The 24,348-nt window shown below is 40.5% G+C and overlaps 1 protein-coding gene across 1 annotated transcript in view; it reads right to left on the reverse strand.

Moving 5' to 3' along the window:
* The window catches only part of LPL (lipoprotein lipase), a 37,445-nt gene extending 13,407 nt beyond the window's left edge, over positions 1–24,038 (reverse strand). Inside the window, exons 1-2 of the mRNA XM_069742379.1 lie at positions 23,780–24,038; positions 14,675–14,853 (exon numbers count right to left, since the gene is read on the reverse strand). Of these exons, the coding sequence (XP_069598480.1) occupies positions 14,675–14,853; positions 23,780–23,876 (276 nt within the window). The 5' untranslated portion in view covers positions 23,877–24,038. The remainder of the gene's footprint in view (positions 1–14,674; positions 14,854–23,779) is intronic.
* Between the last annotated feature and the right edge of the window lie 310 nt (positions 24,039–24,348).

Below are 24,348 nucleotides of genomic sequence, written 5' to 3' on the forward strand. Positions count from 1 at the left end.
AGCAGATCTGTTGTGTAACAGTATCAGTGTAGAATACCGCACACACTTCTGTAGAGCAGATCTGTTGTGTAACAGTATCAGTGTAGAATACCGCACACATTTCTACATAGCATATCTGTTGTGTAACAGTATCACTGAAGAATATGGCACACACTTCTGTAGAGCAGATCTGTTGTGTAACAGTATCAGTGTAGAATACCGCACACGCTTCTACAGAGCAGATCTGATGTGTAACAGTCTCAGTGTAGAATACCGCACACACTTCTGTAGAGCAGATCTGATGTGTAACAGTATCACTGAAGAATACCGCACACACTTCTACAGAGCAGATCCGATGTGTATCAGTATCACTGAAGAATACCGCACACACTTCTACAGAGCAGATCTGATGTGTAACAGTATCAATGAAGAATATCACACACACTTCTACAGAGCAGATCCAATGTGTATCAGTATCAGTGTAGAATACCGCACACACTTCTACAGAGCAGATCTGATGTGTAACAGTGTCAATGAAGAATATCACACACACTTCTACAGAGCAGATCTGATGTGTAACAGTATCACTGAAGAATACCGCACACACTTCTACAGAGCAGATCTGATGTGTAACAGTATCACTGAAGAATACCGCACACACTTCTACAGAGCAGATCTGATGTGTATCAGTATCACTGAAGAATGCCGGACACACTTCTACAGAGCAGATCTGATGTGTAACAGTATCAGTGAAGAATATCACACACACTTCTACAGAGCAGATCTGATGTATAACAGTATCAGTGAAGAATACCGGACACACTTCTACAGAGCAGATCCGATGTGTAACAGTATCAGTGAAGAATATCACACACACTTCTACAGAGCAGATCCAATGTGTATCAGTATCAGTGTAGAATACCGCACACGCTTCTACAGAGCAGATCTGATGTGTAACAGTCTCAGTGTAGAATACCGCACACACTTCTGTAGAGCAGATCTGATGTGTAACAGTATCACTGAAGAATACCGCACACACTTCTACAGAGCAGATCCGATGTGTATCAGTATCACTGAAGAATACCGCACACACTTCTACAGAGCAGATCTGATGTGTAACAGTATCAATGAAGAATATCACACACACTTCTACAGAGCAGATCCAATGTGTATCAGTATCAGTGTAGAATACCGCACACACTTCTGTAGAGCAGATCTGTTGTGTAACAGTATCAGTGTAGAATACCGCACACACTTCTGTAGAGCAGATCTGTTGTGTAACAGTATCAGTGTAGAATACCGCACACATTTCTACATAGCATATCTGTTGTGTAACAGTATCACTGAAGAATATGGCACACACTTCTGTAGAGCAGATCTGTTGTGTAACAGTATCAGTGTAGAATACCGCACACGCTTCTACAGAGCAGATCTGATGTGTAACAGTCTCAGTGTAGAATACCGCACACACTTCTGTAGAGCAGATCTGATGTGTAACAGTATCACTGAAGAATACCGCACACACTTCTACAGAGCAGATCCGATGTGTATCAGTATCACTGAAGAATACCGCACACACTTCTACAGAGCAGATCTGATGTGTAACAGTATCAATGAAGAATATCACACACACTTCTACAGAGCAGATCCAATGTGTATCAGTATCAGTGTAGAATACCGCACACACTTCTACAGAGCAGATCTGATGTGTAACAGTGTCAATGAAGAATATCACACACACTTCTACAGAGCAGATCTGATGTGTAACAGTATCACTGAAGAATACCGCACACACTTCTACAGAGCAGATCTGATGTGTATCAGTATCACTGAAGAATGCCGGACACACTTCTACAGAGCAGATCTGATGTGTAACAGTATCAGTGAAGAATATCACACACACTTCTACAGAGCAGATCTGATGTATAACAGTATCAGTGAAGAATACCGGACACACTTCTACAGAGCAGATCCGATGTGTAACAGTATCAGTGAAGAATATCACACACACTTCTACAGAGCAGATCTGATGTATAACAGTATCACTGAAGAATACCGCACACACTTCTACAGAGCAGATCCGATGTGTAACAGTATCACTGAAGAATGCCGGACACACTTCTACAGAGCAGATCCGATGTGTAACAGTATCACTGAAGAATACCGGACACACTTCTACAGAGCAGATCCGATGTGTAACAGTATCACTGAAGAATACCGGACACACTTCTACAGAGCAGATCCGATGTGTAACAGTATCACTGAAGAATACCGGACACACTTCTACAGAGCAGATCCGATGTGTAACAGTATCACTGAAGAATGCCGGACACACTTCTACAGAGCAGATCCGATGTGTAACAGTATCAATGAAGAATATCACACACACTTCTACAGAGCAGATCCAATGTGTATCAGTATCAGTGTAGAATACCGCACACACTTCTGTAGAGCAGATCTGATGTGTAACAGTATCACTGAAGAATACCGCACACACTTCTGTAGAGCAGATCTGTTGTGTAACAGTATCAGTGAAGAATATCACACACACATCTATAGAGCAGATCCGATGTGTATCAGTATCACTGAAGAATACCGCACACACTTCTACAGAGCAGATCTGATGTGTAACAGTGTCAATGAAGAATATCACACACACTTCTACAGAGCAGATCTGATGTGTAACAGTATCACTGAAGAATACCGCACACACTTCTACAGAGCAGATCTGATGTGTAACAGTATCACTGAAGAATACCGCACACACTTCTACAGAGCAGATCTGATGTGTATCAGTATCACTGAAGAATGCCGGACACACTTCTACAGAGCAGATCTGATGTGTAACAGTATCAGTGAAGAATATCACACACACTTCTACAGAGCAGATCTGATGTATAACAGTATCAGTGAAGAATACCGGACACACTTCTACAGAGCAGATCCGATGTGTAACAGTATCAGTGAAGAATATCACACACACTTCTACAGAGCAGATCCAATGTGTATCAGTATCAGTGTAGAATACCGCACACGCTTCTACAGAGCAGATCTGATGTGTAACAGTCTCAGTGTAGAATACCGCACACACTTCTGTAGAGCAGATCTGATGTGTAACAGTATCACTGAAGAATACCGCACACACTTCTACAGAGCAGATCCGATGTGTATCAGTATCACTGAAGAATACCGCACACACTTCTACAGAGCAGATCTGATGTGTAACAGTATCAATGAAGAATATCACACACACTTCTACAGAGCAGATCCAATGTGTATCAGTATCAGTGTAGAATACCGCACACACTTCTGTAGAGCAGATCTGTTGTGTAACAGTATCAGTGTAGAATACCGCACACACTTCTGTAGAGCAGATCTGTTGTGTAACAGTATCAGTGTAGAATACCGCACACATTTCTACATAGCATATCTGTTGTGTAACAGTATCACTGAAGAATATGGCACACACTTCTGTAGAGCAGATCTGTTGTGTAACAGTATCAGTGTAGAATACCGCACACGCTTCTACAGAGCAGATCTGATGTGTAACAGTCTCAGTGTAGAATACCGCACACACTTCTGTAGAGCAGATCTGATGTGTAACAGTATCACTGAAGAATACCGCACACACTTCTACAGAGCAGATCCGATGTGTATCAGTATCACTGAAGAATACCGCACACACTTCTACAGAGCAGATCTGATGTGTAACAGTATCAATGAAGAATATCACACACACTTCTACAGAGCAGATCCAATGTGTATCAGTATCAGTGTAGAATACCGCACACACTTCTACAGAGCAGATCTGATGTGTAACAGTGTCAATGAAGAATATCACACACACTTCTACAGAGCAAATCTGATGTGTAACAGTATCACTGAAGAATACCGCACACACTTCTACAGAGCAGATCTGATGTGTAACAGTATCACTGAAGAATACCGCACACACTTCTACAGAGCAGATCTGATGTGTATCAGTATCACTGAAGAATGCCGGACACACTTCTACAGAGCAGATCTGATGTGTAACAGTATCAGTGAAGAATATCACACACACTTCTACAGAGCAGATCTGATGTATAACAGTATCAGTGTAGAATACCGCACACACTTCTACAGAGCAGATCCGATGTGTAACAGTATCAGTGAAGAATATCACACACACTTCTACAGAGCAGATCTGATGTATAACAGTATCACTGAAGAATACCGCACACACTTCTACAGAGCAGATCCGATGTGTAACAGTATCACTGAAGAATGCCGGACACACTTCTACAGAGCAGATCCGATGTGTAACAGTATCACTGAAGAATACCGGACACACTTCTACAGAGCAGATCCGATGTGTAACAGTATCACTGAAGAATACCGGACACACTTCTACAGAGCAGATCCGATGTGTAACAGTATCACTGAAGAATACCGGACACACTTCTACAGAGCAGATCCGATGTGTAACAGTATCACTGAAGAATACCGGACACACTTCTACAGAGCAGATCCGATGTGTAACAGTATCACTGAAGAATGCCGGACACACTTCTACAGAGCAGATCCGATGTGTAACAGTATCAATGAAGAATATCACACACACTTCTACAGAGCAGATCCAATGTGTATCAGTATCAGTGTAGAATACCGCACACACTTCTGTAGAGCAGATCCGATGTGTATCAGTATCACTGAAGAATACCGCACACACTTCTACAGAGCAGATCTGATGTGTAACAGTATCAATGAAGAATATCACACACACTTCTACAGAGCAGATCCAATGTGTATCAGTATCAGTGTAGAATACCGCACACACTTCTACAGAGCAGATCTGATGTGTAACAGTGTCAATGAAGAATATCACACACACTTCTACAGAGCAGATCTGATGTGTAACAGTATCACTGAAGAATACCGCACACACTTCTACAGAGCAGATCTGATGTGTAACAGTATCACTGAAGAATACCGCACACACTTCTACAGAGCAGATCTGATGTGTATCAGTATCACTGAAGAATGCCGGACACACTTCTACAGAGCAGATCTGATGTGTAACAGTATCAGTGAAGAATATCACACACACTTCTACAGAGCAGATCTGATGTATAACAGTATCAGTGAAGAATACCGGACACACTTCTACAGAGCAGATCCGATGTGTAACAGTATCAGTGAAGAATATCACACACACTTCTACAGAGCAGATCCAATGTGTATCAGTATCAGTGTAGAATACCGCACACGCTTCTACAGAGCAGATCTGATGTGTAACAGTCTCAGTGTAGAATACCGCACACACTTCTGTAGAGCAGATCTGATGTGTAACAGTATCACTGAAGAATACCGCACACACTTCTACAGAGCAGATCCGATGTGTATCAGTATCACTGAAGAATACCGCACACACTTCTACAGAGCAGATCTGATGTGTAACAGTATCAATGAAGAATATCACACACACTTCTACAGAGCAGATCCAATGTGTATCAGTATCAGTGTAGAATACCGCACACACTTCTGTAGAGCAGATCTGTTGTGTAACAGTATCAGTGTAGAATACCGCACACACTTCTGTAGAGCAGATCTGTTGTGTAACAGTATCAGTGTAGAATACCGCACACATTTCTACATAGCATATCTGTTGTGTAACAGTATCACTGAAGAATATGGCACACACTTCTGTAGAGCAGATCTGTTGTGTAACAGTATCAGTGTAGAATACCGCACACGCTTCTACAGAGCAGATCTGATGTGTAACAGTCTCAGTGTAGAATACCGCACACACTTCTGTAGAGCAGATCTGATGTGTAACAGTATCACTGAAGAATACCGCACACACTTCTACAGAGCAGATCCGATGTGTATCAGTATCACTGAAGAATACCGCACACACTTCTACAGAGCAGATCTGATGTGTAACAGTATCAATGAAGAATATCACACACACTTCTACAGAGCAGATCCAATGTGTATCAGTATCAGTGTAGAATACCGCACACACTTCTACAGAGCAGATCTGATGTGTAACAGTGTCAATGAAGAATATCACACACACTTCTACAGAGCAGATCTGATGTGTAACAGTATCACTGAAGAATACCGCACACACTTCTACAGAGCAGATCTGATGTGTAACAGTATCACTGAAGAATACCGCACACACTTCTACAGAGCAGATCTGATGTGTATCAGTATCACTGAAGAATGCCGGACACACTTCTACAGAGCAGATCTGATGTGTAACAGTATCAGTGAAGAATATCACACACACTTCTACAGAGCAGATCTGATGTATAACAGTATCAGTGAAGAATACCGGACACACTTCTACAGAGCAGATCCGATGTGTAACAGTATCAGTGAAGAATATCACACACACTTCTACAGAGCAGATCTGATGTATAACAGTATCACTGAAGAATACCGCACACACTTCTACAGAGCAGATCCGATGTGTAACAGTATCACTGAAGAATGCCGGACACACTTCTACAGAGCAGATCCGATGTGTAACAGTATCACTGAAGAATACCGGACACACTTCTACAGAGCAGATCCGATGTGTAACAGTATCACTGAAGAATACCGGACACACTTCTACAGAGCAGATCCGATGTGTAACAGTATCACTGAAGAATACCGGACACACTTCTACAGAGCAGATCCGATGTGTAACAGTATCACTGAAGAATACCGGACACACTTCTACAGAGCAGATCCGATGTGTAACAGTATCACTGAAGAATACCGCACACACTTCTACAGAGCAGATCCGATGTGTAACAGTATCAATGAAGAATATCACACACACTTCTACAGAGCAGATCCAATGTGTATCAGTATCAGTGTAGAATACCGCACACACTTCTGTAGAGCAGATCTGATGTGTAACAGTATCAGTGAAGAATACCGGACACACTTCTACAGAGCAGATCCGATGTGTAACAGTATCAGTGAAGAATATCACACACACTTCTACAGAGCAGATCTGATGTATAACAGTATCACTGAAGAATACCGCACACACTTCTACAGAGCAGATCCGATGTGTAACAGTATCAGTGAAGAATACCGCACACACTTCTACAGAGCAGATCTGTTATATAACTAGAAATGTTTTTGAGAACCATAAGGCTGGCAGCCAAATTCTCTACAAAGATTTCCAGACGGTTGTTATTCCCAGACATTTATTTCACAGTTCAATATCTGTGCAAGGCCATATTCAAGGCATCTCTGGCTTTGACAATGTGGAGAAATCTCTTTGGAGACCGTTATAAACTTGACACAGCTCATAGGTATTTATTAATCTTAACTTTTGATGCTTATTTAGAGCTTAGAGACTTAGAGCTTAAGAATAAAAATACTTTCAAAGAAAACTACTACACAAGATAAAGTGAATGGAAATTCTAGTGACATGCCGTAAACCATATCACCTTATCAGGAGTAATAATAACTGCTTGTGCTGCTGTAATATTTCTGGCTATAAACCTCTCTGATAAAGGCATCAAAATCATCTATAATCGGACAAGTAAATTCAGAATTAGTTACCCAAAGCAACCAGGGATCACAATTTATATCTTAAATAAGACGAAAGCTGCTTTGTAGTTTGTGGTTATTGGAATCCAGGGCATCTACTGCAGCATTCTGTTTTTATGTAGGTAATGACATACCATCTTTCTCTTAGGCTTTCTTCACACAGGGTAGTCTTGATACAGTACTTTTTGGGGCCAAAGTCAACATTGGATTTAAAAGTGTAAAAGAAAACTCATAGGTCCTGATTCATCTAAGCCATTATGCATGAAATGCTTTGAAAAGTCATGACATTTTTACTCAACATGAAAGATTTTGCAACTGTTGGCGTTTTCATGCCAATTTTGGCCAAAGATTGGTGGAGCTGGAGGGGACATAGTTCAGCGATGCCCTCTTGTCTAGTTCATGACAAGATGGGGCATAACATATGCCACAAATCTTATTCCAGGCTCCTACTGTAGTAACATTTGTAGCAAGGCAAACGGAGGCCCATGCCACTATTAAGACGAGCTGGATTCATTAAGAGGCATGCACTTATTACTGAACCAGGCACATGTCACTCACTCATCAAGACCCGTGTAAACTGCGCCAGTCTAGATAAATCGGGTCCAAATTACTCATCATTTTGTAACCAGCCCTGGTATGGGCTAGAATAAAATGCATTCACAAATCAAAGCCTTATAAATCTGTCAGGGTGAGAGGAGAAGGAAGCCTGCATGCTGACATATGGTATAGAGAAGTGGTGTTACATATGTCTGCACATTAATACCATATGTTTGAGCAATCTGTAATGGATTATAAAGATTGTCCTATCATCTATCTATCATTTATTATGTATCTATTTATTATTTATCCATCTGTCTATCATCTATATATTATCTATCTATTTCATATCTATCTATATCTATCTATATCCATCTATCTCATATCTATCTGTATCTATCTATCTATCTATCTATCTATCTATTATTATATACTGTATCTATATATCTATCAATCATCTATCTATCTATCTATCTATTATCTATCTATCTGTCTATTTATCTATCTGTCTATCTCTCTATCTATTAAAGTATTTCAGAAGCATTATGTAAGGTTACTCTGAAGCAAGTTAACCCCTTAATGCCATATGACGTACTATCCCGTCGAGGTGACCTGGGACTTAATTACCAGTGACGGGATAGTACGTCATATGCGATCCGCCGCACTCACTGGGGAAGCACGGCCGATCGCAGCCGGGTGTCAGCTGACTATCGCAGCTGACATCCGGCACTATGTGCCAGGAGCGGTCACAGACTGCTCCCGGCACATTAACCCCCGGCACACTGTGATCAAAGATGATCGCAGTGTTCCGGCGGAATAGGGAAGCATCGCGCAGGGAGGGGGCTCTCTGCTTGCTTCCCTGAGACCCTCGGAGCAACGCGATGTGATCGCATTGCTCCGAGGGTCTCCTACCTCCTTCTTCCTGCAGACCCCGGATTCACTATGGCCGCGGGGCTGCTTCCGGGTCCTGCAGGGAGGTGGCTTGCAAGCGCCTACTCAGAGCAGGCACCTGCAAGCCTCCAGAAGTGCAGCCCTGCAAGCCTGCAGCCCTGCCTGTCAGATTGCTGATCTGACACAGTGCTGTGCAAAGTGTCAGATCAAGGATCTGACCCTATAACATGATGCCCCCCCCCCCCCAGGGCAATGTTATAAAGTAAAAAAAAAATATTTTCATATGTTAAAAAAAAAATCCTGAATAAAGAAAAAAATATATATATTGTTCCCATAAATACATTTTTATCTAAAAAAAACAACAAAAAAACAATAAAAGTACACATATTTAGTATCGCCGCGTCCGTAGCGTCCCCACCTATAAAACTGTCCCACTATTTAACCACTTCAGTGAATGCCATAGAAAAAAAAGAGGCAGAAAACAACGCTCTATTATCATATCGCTGAACAAAAAGTGGAATAACAACGCGATCAAAAATACGGATATAAATAAACGTCATCTTGTCCCGCAAAAAATAACCCGCCATACAGCATCATCAGCAAAAAAATGAAAAAGTTATAGTCCTCAGAATAAAGCGATGCAAAAATAATTATTTTTTCTATAAAATAGTTTTTATTGTATAAAAGCACCAAAACATAAAACATATATAAATGGGGTATCGCTGTAATCGTACAAGCCCGAAGAATAAAACTGCTTTATCAATTTTACCAAACGTTGAACGGTATAAGTGCCCCCCCAAAAAAGAAATTCATGAATATCTGGTTTTTGGTTATTCTGCCTCATAAAAATCAGAATAAAAAGCAATTAAAAAATGTCACATGCCCGAAAATGGTATCAATTAAAAACGTCAACTCGTCCCGCAAAAAATAAGACCTCACATGACTCTGTGGATCAAAATATGGAAAAATTCTAGCTCTCAAAATGTGGAGACGCAAAAACTATTTTTGCAATAAAAAGCGTCTTTTAGCGTGTGACAGCTGCCAATCACAAAAATTTGCTAAAAAACACTTTATAAATAGTAAATTAAAACCCCCTTTATGACCCCCTTAGTTAGGGAAAAATAATAAAATAAAAAAAATGTATTTATTTCCATTTTTCCGTTAGGGTTAGGGTTGGGGCTAGGGTTAGGGTTGGGGCTAGGCTTGGTGCTAGGGTTAGGGTTGGGGCTAGGGTTGGTGCTAGGGTTAGGGTTGGGACTAGGATTAGGGCTAGGGTTCGGGTTGGGGCTAGGGTTAGGGTTCAGGTTAGGGCTAGGGTTGGGGCTAAAGTTAGGGTTAGGGTTTGGATTACATTTACAGTTGGCATTAGGGTTAGGGGTGTGTCAGGGTTAGGGGTGTGTTGGAGTTAGGGGTGTGATTAGGGTTGGGATTGGGGTTAGGGGTGTGTTGAAGTTAGGGGTGTGGTTGGGGTTAGGGGTGTGGTTGGGATTAGAATTAGGGGCATGTTCAGGTTAGGGGTTTGGTTAGAGTTGGGATTAGGGTTAGGGGTGTGTTTGGGTTAGGGTTTCAGTTAGAATTGGGGGCTTCCACTGTTTAGGCACATCAAGGGCTCTCCAAACGCGACTTGGCGTCCGATCTCAATTCCAGCCAATTCTGCGTTGAAAAAGTAAAACAGTGCTCCTTCCCTTCCGAGCTCTCCCGTGCGCCCAAACAGGGGTTTACCCTAACATATGGGGTATCAGCGTACTCAGAACAAATTGAACAACAACTTTTGGGGTCCAATTTCTCTTGTTACCCTTGTGAAAATAAAAATTTGGGGAGCTAAAAAAAAAACATTTTTGTGGGAAAAAAATTATTTTTTATTTTCATGGCTCTGCGTTATAAACTGTAGTGAAACACTCGGGGGTTCAAAGTTCTCACAACACATCTAGAGAAGTTCCTTGGGGGGTCTAGTTTCCAATATGGGGTCAATTGTGGGGGGTTTCTACTGTTTAGGTACATTAGGGGCTCTACAAACGCAATGTGACGCCTGCAGACCTTGCCATCTAAGTCTGCAGTCCAAACGGCGCTCCTTCTGAGCTCTGCCATGAGCCCAAACGGTGGTTTTACCCCACTTATGTGGTATCAGCGTACTCAGGAAAAATTGGACAACAACTTTTGGGGTCCAATTTCTCCTGTTACCCTTGGGAAAATACAAAACTGGGGCTAAAAAATAATTTTTGCGAAAAAAAGAATTTTTATTTTCACGACTCTGCGTTATAAACTGTAGTGAAACACTTGGTGGTTCAAAGCTCTCAGAACACATCTAAATAAGTTCCTTCATTGGTCTACTTTCCAAAATGGTGTCACTTGTGGGGGGTTTCAATGTTTAGGCACATCAGGGGCTCTCCAAACGCGACATGGTGTCCCATCTCAATTCCAGTCAATTTTGCATTGAAAAGTCAAACGGCGCTCCTTCCTTTCCGAGCTCTGCCATGCGCCCAAACAGTGGTTTACCCCCACATATCAGGTATCAGCGTACTCAGGATAAATAGCACAACAACATTTGCAGTCCTATTTCTTCTCTTACCCTTGGGAAAATAAAAAATTGGAGGTGAAAAGATCGTTTTTATGAAAAAATATGATTTTTTATTTTTACGGCTCTACATTATAAACTTCTGTGAAGCACTTGGTGGGTAAAAGTGCGCACCACACATCTAGATAAGTTCCTTAGGGGGTCTACTTTCCAAAATGGTGTCACTTGTTGGGGTTTCAATGTTTAGGCACATCAGGGGCTCTCCAAACGCAACATGGCGTCATATAGACCCCTCAAAATGACTTCAAATGTGATGTGGTCCCTAAAAAAATGGAGTTGTAAAAATGAGAACTTGCTGGTCAACTTTTAACCCTTATAATTCTCTAACAAAAAATAATGTTGGTTCCAAAATTGTGTTGATGTAAAGTAGACATGTGGGAAATGTTACTTTTTAAGTATTTTTTGTGACATATCTCTGTGATTTAAGGGCATAAAAATTCAAATTTGGAAAATTGCAAAATTTTCAAAATTTTCGCCAAATTTCCATTTTTTTTCACAAATAAATGCAGGTAATATCAAAGAAATGTTACCACTATCATGAAGTACAATATTTCACGAGAAAACATTGTCAGAATCATCAGGATCCGTTGAAGCGTTCCAGAGTTATAACATCATAAAGGGACAGTGGTCAGAATTGTAAAAATTTGCCTGGTCATTAACGTGCAAACCACCCTTGGGGGTTAAATAGACTAGTTTCCTTGCATTTTATTATCTATATTATCTAATTAAAGTTATATAATTAACTGCTGCAGCCATAAAGTCATCGCAATAACTCGACATATATGTCAGAGACCTTGATGTTAAAAAAAGCATTCATAGTAGTTAACCTTTAAGCTGTCATGAGAGTGGAAGGAACCAATGGATACGGCTCAGAATAAAAGCTGGGCCATATACTTGAGATTTAGCACTGCAGAAAAGGCTGATTTAGACAATTTTCTGACAACCATCAACAGGTATCTCTCAAGCGGAGAGCAATGGCAGATATTTGTCAAACAGTTGATCTCCTTTATTGGAATGGTGTTGGGTGCTATAGTTAAAAATCCATTCATATCTCCGGAGACAAGTCTTCATTTGTACAATAGCAGCCCAGACAAGATAATAGATCGTGGCAGAGATTGATCAATGATTTGGTGTTTTAAAGGGAGTCTATCAGCACAAAATGACTGCTCAAAACAAACATAGGCGCATGGTGCACCTTTCATGTGGCCAAACAGTTCAGTGCACCTTCCCACCTACTTCTACCTCCCCTTCCTTGACTGACAGCTCAGACATGACAGAATTCAGAGATAGATCGAAAATAAGTACCGTAGGTGGGAAGGTGCGCCAAACTGCTCAGCTATGCCTAAGGTAGATTGAGCTCCAATGCTTTTTTCGAACAGTAATTTTGTGCTGACAGATTCCCTTCAGTTTATGGTGTTACTATGCAGAAAATGACAATCTGTATTCACTAATTTTCCTTCACACAGATTTTGGCCAGGCAGAGGTAATATTATCCTTTTTACCGCATGCTACTTTGCTCTATTCTTCACAATTACTTGGGTATTTTGTTACTGGATATTGGTTTGCAAATTTAACTGGTTTTCTCAACATCAATAATCGTGACATTTGTTTTTTTCCTCTACTGAACAACCTCTATTTCATCCCTTCAGGACACCAAGTAAAATAAAACAGTAGTTTCTTTCTTACCGCAGTGGCACCAATTGAGCAATGTTGGGGCCGCTGTTCTTGGTAGGTCATATTATTGTGTCATGCGACCGCTGCATTCAATCAGCGGTCACTACTATATTGTCAGAGCGGACATTCGCTATGATGGAAAACTGGCTACATACAGCTGAATGGCAGCTGCAGTCATGCTCACGTGATGCAACAATGTAACCCGCCATGAACAGTGATGCCTACGCCTACATCACTGGAATGGTGACATTCCAGGAGTTACTGTACTTGTTTACTGGTTTTAATTTACATGGGGTCCTGTAGTGATAAAGTGGGGTTTGTCCTGTAGTGGACAACCCCTTTAAAATTGGAAAGCGCTCCTGAAAATAGAAAACTTTGGGAGTTTTAATTACATTGTTTAATATATGTTTTCTAGGTTAGCGGCCACTGTTGCAGTCTAACAGTGTTGTGTCGACAGTGCTGCACATACAACCTCTAGATCTTGTAAGCACTGTGCAAAGTTAATAAACTGTCGTTCTTCAGGAGTTCACTTCCCTCAGCCAACAAGAATCAAGGAGACAGAGGAGCGGTCCAAAGATGAAACGTAAAGGGGTAACTCCCATCTCCAAGATCCTATCACAATATGTAGTAGTTGTAATTATAATAATAGTATTAGCATGTATCTCCAATTAGAAATGTAGTATAGTATTTTTAATTGCTGTCTTTTTCCTCATGTCCAGGCATTGCAGGACCTTAGGTATCCACGGTTACGACCACTAACAACTAGCTAACTGTCACTATATCAGTGGACGTAACCATGGATACCAAAGGTCCTGCAATGCCTGCCCATGAGGAAAGAGCAAATAAAAAAAACTATACTACATTTCTAATTGGAGATATTGTCTAATATTATTATTATTATTACACCTACTACATATTGGGATATGATCTTGGAGATGGGAGTACCCTTCTAATGGATGGAGAAGATATGCTATAAGCTATAATGCATGTAATATCTAGTCTAGTCCTCCCAAAAGAGATGCTGCAGCAAGAAACTTCATTACTGACTGCTCGTGGCATCATTGCGAAGAACCTGTGAATTTGGAAAGGAGGTGCTAAGCTTGCCACATGGCCACTGCGTCCCAGGTTCTGGAAATTCCAGTTATTTCTATCAGCAAGCCACCATGACATTTAGTTAGGATAATGAGGATTTGGATGAATTTACATTGTGATCACTGTCTTTGCGTTACAACTATCAGGTCATGTAGCTAAACTATCTAAAGCTGCAAACAAAGAAGGCTCAGACAGGTTTCTAGACTAAATCCACTTGTTCGGTGATATATGCCAGCGGATTTGTGACAACAATAGATTTCAGCTAAGGAATCAATATAGAGCTTGGCAGCTGCTCAATCATTTCCTAAAGAAGTGCTATCAATCTGCAGGAACTGACATGGAAATTAACCATTGCAACGCTGTAACCATTCTCCGTCCACTTACCGTCCAGCCATGGATTACTACAAAGGTTTTGCTTGTATGGTTGAAGTGGCAGTTCCCAACAGTTTGCTCTTCACCAGGTACGACATGACAAGTGTCCTCATCCGGTTCCTCTGGGGTCCGAAGGGAAAATTTGCTTTCAATGTCTTTGAAATCAGTTTTCTTCCAGACAGAATTGACTGCTGTGAAATAAGCAGATGTGTGATGATGTGATATATCACCATCCAGTCTATCTGTATACCCCATACATACATGTTTAATGGTGCCTGTACACGCAGCTATTCTTAGCTCTAGGTATGGTCCTTATTATAGACGTATCTATAAAAGTAATGACCTAATGCTCTGCTATGGAGAGTGATACATCTGTATTACAGAAAGCTACTTTGGTGTACAATGGAAATTCCAGAAATCAGTATCAACATCTGTATGTTGGTCTTTTGGCATTTCTTCAATTTTCTATGTATGTGAGTGAAGTTTGACTATTTCTCCAATTTACACAAAATGCTTAGCAGATATGAGTGCAGTAAAAGTAGTACCAGGTAGCGGGAAAGATCATTCTACTTAAAGGGAATCTTTCAACAAGGTTTTATATAGTTTGAGGGCATCATGATTTTGGGGCTGAGACACTAATTTCAGCAATGATTATTATTTCATTTTATTTAATTATCAGGCTGCGTGCTGTTGTTTCAATACAACAAATGTTTTGTCAGCAGGAGATTATCACTGCCTGACTATGTTCCGCATGCATCCTGGTCCTACCACACCCCCAGCATTGATTGGCGGCTTCTTGCTAATATGCAATATACACAGAAAGCTGCTAATCAGGGGTACAGGCGAGGTCATTTCTATGAGCTCTGCTACATGCTACATCTAAAAACTCTGATTGCATCACAACTGTTGCACCCTGTAAAGTAAGTGATACATCGCTGGAATCAGGGTCTCTTTCTCCACATTAAGGGTATGTGCACACGTCCGGATTTTTAGCGTTTTTTTTGCGGAATTTCGCTATAAAAACGCTATAATTCCGCATCAAAAACGCTAAAAATATGCATCCTATAATTTAGAATGCATTCCGGATTTTTTGTTCAGATGGATGCGTTTTTTACCGCAAAAAAAACGCATTCCGCAAAAAAAATGGACATGCTCATTCTTTTTGCGGATTTTTTGCGGATTTTTAAGCCAAAATGACTTTCAGGAAAAAAAAAAAAAAAAAAACGCTAAAATTCCGCAAAAAATCCGCGCAAAAAACACGCAAAAACCGCGATAAATCCGCATGGAAAAAAACGCAATTTTCTGCCAGAATTCTCCGGATTTTGTCAGGAAAAAAACCTGACGTGTGCACATACCCTAAGGCTGTGGAACCCTTTGCAAAAGTTTCCCTAGCTAATAATAAGATAAGTAGACTGGACTGATTTTAATTTGAGGATTACAGTTATTCGGACATGGATTTTCAAAGTAAGTTTACCATACTCATCAGGTCTTAGAGATTTATTAGATAACGTATACCGTTTGTATTGTGACAGATCCATTTTAATTCATACAGATTACAACAGGAAAAATCTTGCTGTGTTAAAACACGGATTTTGCTGCTAATTCTGCACTAAAATCGGGAACAATTTTGCCCCGCGTGAACTTCGCCACTTAGCACAATACATTAACGTACAGATTATTAGAGTGCGAGGCAAACTGTATTATACTATGTGTTTAATCTAACCTTACATACTAGCACATTTCAGAATGAAAGGCTGCAGTTCCTGTTTCATAAGAACAAATTGCAGTAATATTCTAGAGATTCTGTTAATTTTTTACTAAGTGAAGCAATATGTACACTCAGTCTCCTGTGAAGTAATATAGTAGTAAAAGTGAAAAGCCGGCAGTCATTCTCCACGTGCCTTTTCATGACAATGTAAAACATTGGCCATATTGTATTCCTTTCTGAACATGTATATGTTCTAGACCTTCCTACCCTGACAGTATATGGATGTGTGGTCTCACTACTATACGTAGCTTACAAGACATCCTGTGTCATTTCTGTACTTCGTTTTGCTTGAAAAAAGTCAAAACCTTCTAAGACAGAGCTTCTTTGTTTCCCATGGATGTTAACATGCTCCCTGGAGAAAAACTTGTAGCTACTGGGTTAGAAGAGGCCCCCCACCTACCCTGTGCCACAATACTGGAGTCTTTTTATGAGGCCCCTACCTACCCTGTGCCACAATACTGGAGTCTTTTTATGAGGCCCCTACCTACCCTGTGCCACAATACTGGAGTCTTTTTATGAGGCCCCTACCTACCCTGTGCCACAATACTGGAGTCTTTTTATGAGGTCCCTACCTACCCTGTGCCACAATACTGGAGTCTTTTTGTGTGGCCCCTACCTACCCTGTGCCACAATACTGGAGTCTTTTTATGAGGCCCCTACCTACCCTGTGCCACAATACTGGAGTCTTTTTGTGTGGCCCCTACCTACCCTGTGCCACAATACTGGAGTCTTTTTGTGTGGCCCCCACCTAGCCTGTGCCACAATACTGGAGTCTTTTTATGAGGCCCCTACCTACCCTGTGCCACAATACTGGAGTCTTTTTGTGTGGCCCCCCACCTACCCTGTGCCACAATACTGGAGTCTTTTTATGTGGACGAGTAGCTTTCCCATCCACGCGGGCACCAGAACCTGGGTGCTACTTTTACCATCCTCTACACCTCCTAATGGAATAACACTAGATATTACAGTGCAATAAACCACAAGTGGTTAGCTATTACTACGTTTTCTATAGATGTGATTTCAGGTTCCCGGGTATCTATAAACCATCAGTAAAGTTGCTTCAGTTTGTGGAAGTTGCTACTGTTATCTAATGACCCTTGTGACCTTCCAGGAGCTGACTCAACAGCAGACAGCCAGTGAGAGTAATGAGAACACGCACCCTCAGGTATAACCTCTATCAGGCTGATCTGGCTGGAGCCGTCATGCATATCCCAGCCACAAGATCACTGTCAGACAACAACCACCAAAGGCCAACTTGTAATTAGATAAGGAGATCACAGGCTGGAATAACACTTGAGCCTTAAAGGGACACTGTCACCTGAATTTGGAGGGAACAATCTTCAGCCATGGAGGCGGGGTTTTGGGGTTTTTGATTCACCCTTTCCTTACCCGCTGGCTGCATGCTGGCTGCAATATTGGATTAAAGTTCATTCTCTGTCCTCCATAGTACACGCCTGTGCAAGGCAAGATTGCTTTGTGCAGGCATGTACTACGGAGGACAGAGAATGAACTTCAATCCAATATTGCAGCCAGCATGCAGCCAGCGGGTAAGGAAAGGGTGAATCAAAAACCCCAAAACCCCGCCTCCATGGCTGAAGATTGTTCCCTCTAAATTCAGGTGACAGTGTCCCTTTAAGAAAGGCTGGTCACAACCGAAACATTGCCACACCACATGGGCTAATAAAGTCCATTTGCTTCACTATTCAAGTGCTGCCTGTTTTTTTTCTTATAGATAGATAGATAGATAGATAGATAATAGAATAGATAGATAATAGATAGATAGATTGATATGAAGATAGATAGATAGATAGATAGATAGATAGATAGATAGAGCAGCACACCTAGTCTTTTCTTATTTATAACAGCTTCCGGCTAACCTATATAATATAATATGTGCAACGTATCCAGCTCACTGTTATAGGTTTACAGGCAATGCTCTGGTTTAGGAGGCGCAGACGGCGTCACATAACCAGACACTGGAAGTCAGTTTCGATGGTTGCAGGTTAAAGATATATAGCGTTACTATTCCAGAAATAGAGCAATGGATCTTTAAGACATTGCCGCCGGTGGTAACTACAGTGGAACATGATGTGGTACGTCACATTTGACGCTGTGGAAACTTCTCTCTCCTTTGAGATAAGAAAGAAAGGACAAATAACCAAACCGTTGCTACAACAGAGACCTCCATGGCGCTACAACAGAGTACTTGACCGTGGTCACTAAAAGTAGGCAACAATCTGCTGTGTTCCTCCAGCCCTAAACTCACGGGAGATACCAGAACGTGCACCGTAAACCCAGTTTTGATGTTATTTTGTCACCCCTAGTTTTGGTCCTCAGCTTTCCTTTCCACTTCTTTGTGCATAGTTGCAGAGCATGAGTGACTTTTGGAGATAAACTGGCTCTTAGCACTTAACTTGGCAGAGCTATTCCTCCTGAGGTTTACTTTCCAAGAATTGCTGTATGTTCTGCATTGTACTGGTACGATCCTGTTAATACAACATCGCTGACACTAATAACTGCCAAATATCAGCATGTCAATACTGAGAGAACACAGAAAGAGCTTCTGCTCCTTGTGGCACCCTACCAACACGTCATCTTACAAAGGAGTCAGCCTATGATCTACAGTAGCAGCTGACCTCTGCAGTCCAACATGGATATGTGGCTGTAACCCTGAGAGTCATCAAACTGTCCTCTACTCCTCAAGTCAGAATATACGGCCTCGAAATGCAAGATCATTAGTAGGCGGCTTAACCTCTCACCCTCGCTCTCCACTTCTACTAAATGAAAGCATTTTTTACTAACCAGAAAGCCACAGACCATAACATTTATAGGGTGTGGACATGTTCCTCTATCATGAGGCTTTGCAGGAAATATGAAGAAATGAATGAAGAGTAATGTTAGCAGTATTGTCAGATCTAACTTTCATATGTGGTATTGACAGGACAGTAGGGTGAAAGTATTCTGCATCCCCAAACATTATAATTTACTAGGGAAGCGCATAGCAATTATTTGTCTCTACTCTTTGGGGATGATTTTTATTTTTTACACAAGTTTTTCCAATTGTTCTTAACATTCTTTATAAGTATATATGATAAAAATGTCATGCCCAGAATCTATCACTAGGATTTTAATACCTTACCTGTCAGCAGCATAATGTAAGTGCACATACCATAATTGCAGCTGCGCATCACTTACTGGGCTTCTTACTGCAGTTTTGATAAAATCATGGTTTTATCTGATGCAGATCTAAGAGTTCTCGGAATGTTGAGCTCTTTATAACTCCGCCCCCACACCAGTGATTGGCAGCTTTCTTTCTACAATGTGCATAGGCAGAAAGCTGCCATCCAGTGGTGGGGGTGTGGTTGGACTACCGGACATGAGATTTAGTAGCATCTAGTGATAATTTCCTGCAGATAAAACAGTGATTGTGATATATCACCCATTTCTGTCATGTGGCTCTCAGATTAAGTGGCAAAAATCTGGTGACACATTTCCTTTAAAAAAAAAAGTCTCACAAATCAAAACAATTTGTATGTAGTGATTTTTTTAATTTCACCATAAACTTTTAATGTACTTAAAACAATAAAAAAATGAAAATAAAACATTACTGTAATTAATTTTTGAACTTAAGTTTTGAACTGAGCACACTGACATTATGCACTTGAGCATGTGATGTAAATGCTAATATTTGCGTTGATAAATTTGCAGTTGGCAAAACCTAATTCCTGTTGAGAAAGACATCAAATAACCTCAGAAAAAGAAGTGAGATAGTGATCTAACCTTCACAATTCCTAGATCTCTCTTATGTAAATGATGCACCCTATTAAATCAACATCTGCTGTCTGTGACAGTTGTAAGTTGATCATACACATTACTATCATTAGATGGGCTGCCGATCACGCCAAAAACTCCTGATCATCTAGCGTGTATGGAGTCCTTTATAAGCATGTCCTATGCTGTTAAAGAGTTAAAGGTATGGTTGTACTACCAATGATTACTCATGTAAATGACACCTTTATCTCTTTAATAGTTTACTTTTATAAGGGATCCCAAATGTGGAGATTTTGGCAGTAGACCATCTAATCTGTATGGGCGCCTCCTAACTGTACCATGACAGATTATGTCAGGAGACATAACAATTGGGTGCTTAAGTAGGATCCACCCTCTTAAGCCATCTACACAGGCATGTTGGTCATAGAAAACTGAATAACCTGATACTTTTATTTCTGGGAACTGATGTTTTATTCCAGAGAAAACCAAATTTTTTTAATATGTAGATGAGCTGTTCAGGGCTATGGGCCGGACACAGATCTCCCCAAGAATCTGCCTCCAGAGCTTATTTTAAATGAAAGGGGGCGTTATCAGTTTGAAACATGTAATGACTGACAGTCTACTCTTCTGACCTACAAATGTCACACTGGTAATGCCACCTTTGTTTTAAAATAAACAATGGAGGCAGATTCTAGGTGGGATCTATGTCCGGCCCATAGATCTTAACAGCTCATTTACATATAAGAAAAGGGTGGATTTCTCTGGAATAAGACATCGGATGGCAGATATCAAGATATCTTTTTATTCAGCTTCCTATGACCTACATGCCCGTCTAGATGACTTAGGATGGTTGATCCTACTGACAGATTCCCTTTAACACTTCATGTTCCTAGCTTTTAGACATTGACGCACAAGATAAACTTATATATATATGTCTCTGATTCCTGAATAATAATGTGGAATCTCACAGAAGACACCTCTGTAGTATATTTCACAGATATTCTCCCCTCGGGAAGGAGAGTGGTTTTACAGTTCTGTATGACAGCCCACGTGTGTTGTAAGGCGCATGGTTTTGCTGAATACATCAGCCTTTTAATCAGCGGGTTCCCGTTCTAAATTCAGTCGCATTTCCACTTATAAATAATCACAGGTTCAATCATGGATCCTCATAAAACTGAGATTAAGTTTCCGCAGCATCCCTAACTGTATCAGTTTATTCTAATGACTCCCCAGAGAATGTAAATTATCATCGAGTCCTCTTCAGTCTGTATAAATATTTGCCTTTCTGAAATACTTAACAAATAATAACTGCCTTGATTGGTTGTAAATTCAATTCATCACTTATATTATTACTACATTTCATGCTCAGGTTTATTTATCCCCCGGTAGTTTAATTGCATTTGCATGCAAACTTTTTGCAGCACAAAAATAGATTATTTTATCTGTGTTTTTTTTCGTATCTTGACTTATTTATTTTACTCACTTATATAGCGCCATTAATCCTGCAGCGCTTTGGAAACATGACTTTTATTTATGATGGACACCATCATGGACGCCATTTACTTATATATAAGGGACCTTTTTAGTTCCATCATGGCGTCTGTTGTTTTGATGGAACGAATAGTGCTGCATGCAAATCTGGAACAGACCCTCCGAAGCAGATGGGAACAGGGTCTGATGATGTGGCTGTAATCTTAACGTCACTATGGCTATTGTATATAAGACACTTTATCTGCATTCTGGTAATAGGCAACAAGTGACGAATGAATCACGCCTAGAAACAAATAAGGTTTGCAAGAAGCATGAACAGCACACACAGCTGCAGAACAGGGAACAGTTGCTCCCATGACAATAGCTGCCAGGATAGGCGCTTGTGGGCTAGCCCACTCATGCCGGCCTCTATGCACCAATCAGCAGGTCACTGGAGGGGGTGTGTGGCAGGGTGGAGTCTCAATGACCTTGTATTGGGTTAAAAGCATGAAGAAGGTAACCATCGGTCACATTCTTTCTCTCTTTTTTCTTTCTTCCCCCGCTTGTCATTCATACTACCAGCCCTCCTAAACTCCTGTTGTGTTTCCTAAATTCAAACCATAAGGAGGATTATCATGGGAATTAGTAGGATTAGTCTGTACATAACGAAGCAAAATTATGCCTTGCAAAAACACTGAACTCACAAAAAGGATAAATATAAAGTAGAAATATTCCATTGAAATTTGTTCTCTGATTTCTATGGAACATAAACTATACTGATCATGAATTTAGATTGTGAGCCCCAATGGGGACAGTGATGATGATGATGATGTCTGTAAGGTGCTGTGGTAATAATGGTGCTATATAAGTAAGCATAATAAATAATGGAAAAAGTTGTCCCTTCCTTCCTTCCTTCCTTTCTTCCTTCCTTCCTTCCTTCCTTCCTTCCTTCCTTCCTTCCTTCCTTCCTTCCTTCCTTCCTTCCTTCCTTCCTTTCTTCCTTCCTTCCTTCCTTCCTTCCTTCCTTTCTCTTTTCTACTATTTGATTTATTTAATAATAAGTTTTCATTTTCATATTTTTTATTGCTCATACTAGCACTAAAAATTTATTGTATTATTAATAATAATATTAATAATAATAATATTTATTAATAATTGTATTATCTCTAATAATAATGGCATTTGGTTTTGTAATCTTTTTCCCCACCACTCTGAAAAAGTTATTACATGTTGGTACACCCCTTATCGAATAATAAGTTATAACCCTTGGTTTGCCAGTAAGTTCCGCACATCACTGACAATTAAAAAGCCTCGTCTGATGTAGCCCCAGGTACAATTTACCAAAAGGTAAAATAGTGAAATCTTCTAAATTACCACAACTTTGCTAATACAAGCAAATAATAAAAACAGATTTAGAGCGTTTTCTCACACGACTGATTAGTGTGAGAAAACCCAGTTCAGATGAGGATGATATCTCCGCGTGGTAACACACATCACAATGAACTCTCCTTAAGGCTGCCGTCACACTAGCAGTGTTTGGTCAGTATTTTACCTCAGTATTTGTAAGCCAAAACCAGGAGTGGAACAATTAGAGGAAAAGTATAATAGAAACATAGGCACCACTTCTGTATTTATCACCCACTCCTGGTTTTGGCTTACAAATACTGAGGTAAAATACTGACCAAATACTGCTAGTGTGACGGCAGCCTAGTCATAAATGAATGAGCGTGCATGAAGACTGCAGCACTTTCTCAGTAACTTAAGATGCACTCAGCATTGCCTTCTCCCTGTGAGCGCCATATGTTGGCATCCGTGTGCCAAGAATTCTAGCACATTCCTTACTTTCTGAAAATATGATTAGGAAAGCTATGCAGTCATTTGTACTACCAGTCCAGAGGGGAATTAAGTGCATCCAGCTGTCCAGCAGCGCTCAGGAACAAACTTCATATATTCCCAAACAGACAGAATGAAGGTTAAGGTAAAATATATTGGCAACGCTCGTAACCTTAGCTATACCTTTCCAGACTTTAAATTGTGTCTGGATAGACTTCAATTTGTATTCTATGCATGAGGCTAAAAAATTGACTAGTAGAAGTATTCAGACTTACTTGTAGTAGGAGGCGACTCAGTAGTGGCGACGACTTTGTAGCAAGTCAACAGGCAGTGCATCCATACAAGCAGTGCAAGGGCTTCTCCACTTCTCATTGTTTTTTAAACCTTTGCCTAAAATAAATAAATATATAATACCAGTGTTCTTTCTTGATGCCTAATTCTATGCAGCCTTTTATTCAACTTTGAATGATGTTTCAATAACTACAGTGCATTGCATGGAAAAAGGCTTTTCACTGGCAGGAGGAGTCAGAGACTGCTATTGGCAGCCTGGAGTCTCCTTATGTTATGAGAGATATGCAAATCATAACCAAACCCATCAGAAGGAGGTTCCAAGTATGTCTAAATAATAGTGACATGTACTATTGCTGGAGGGTGGACCAACAGAACTCGAGAGGCATGGAGTATAAAACAGTATACTATGTACTTGTGTATAGAAACATCTGAGTACACTCCTTATCTGAAATATCCAAGTCCAACTAAATATATATATATATATATATATATATATATATATATATATATACTTACATCTATACAGAGCGAGGTTTGTGTGTATGTGTTTACA

This window comes from Ranitomeya imitator, chromosome 1, assembly GCF_032444005.1.
Source record: "Ranitomeya imitator isolate aRanImi1 chromosome 1, aRanImi1.pri, whole genome shotgun sequence".
Lineage (NCBI taxonomy): Eukaryota > Metazoa > Chordata > Amphibia > Anura > Dendrobatidae > Ranitomeya > Ranitomeya imitator.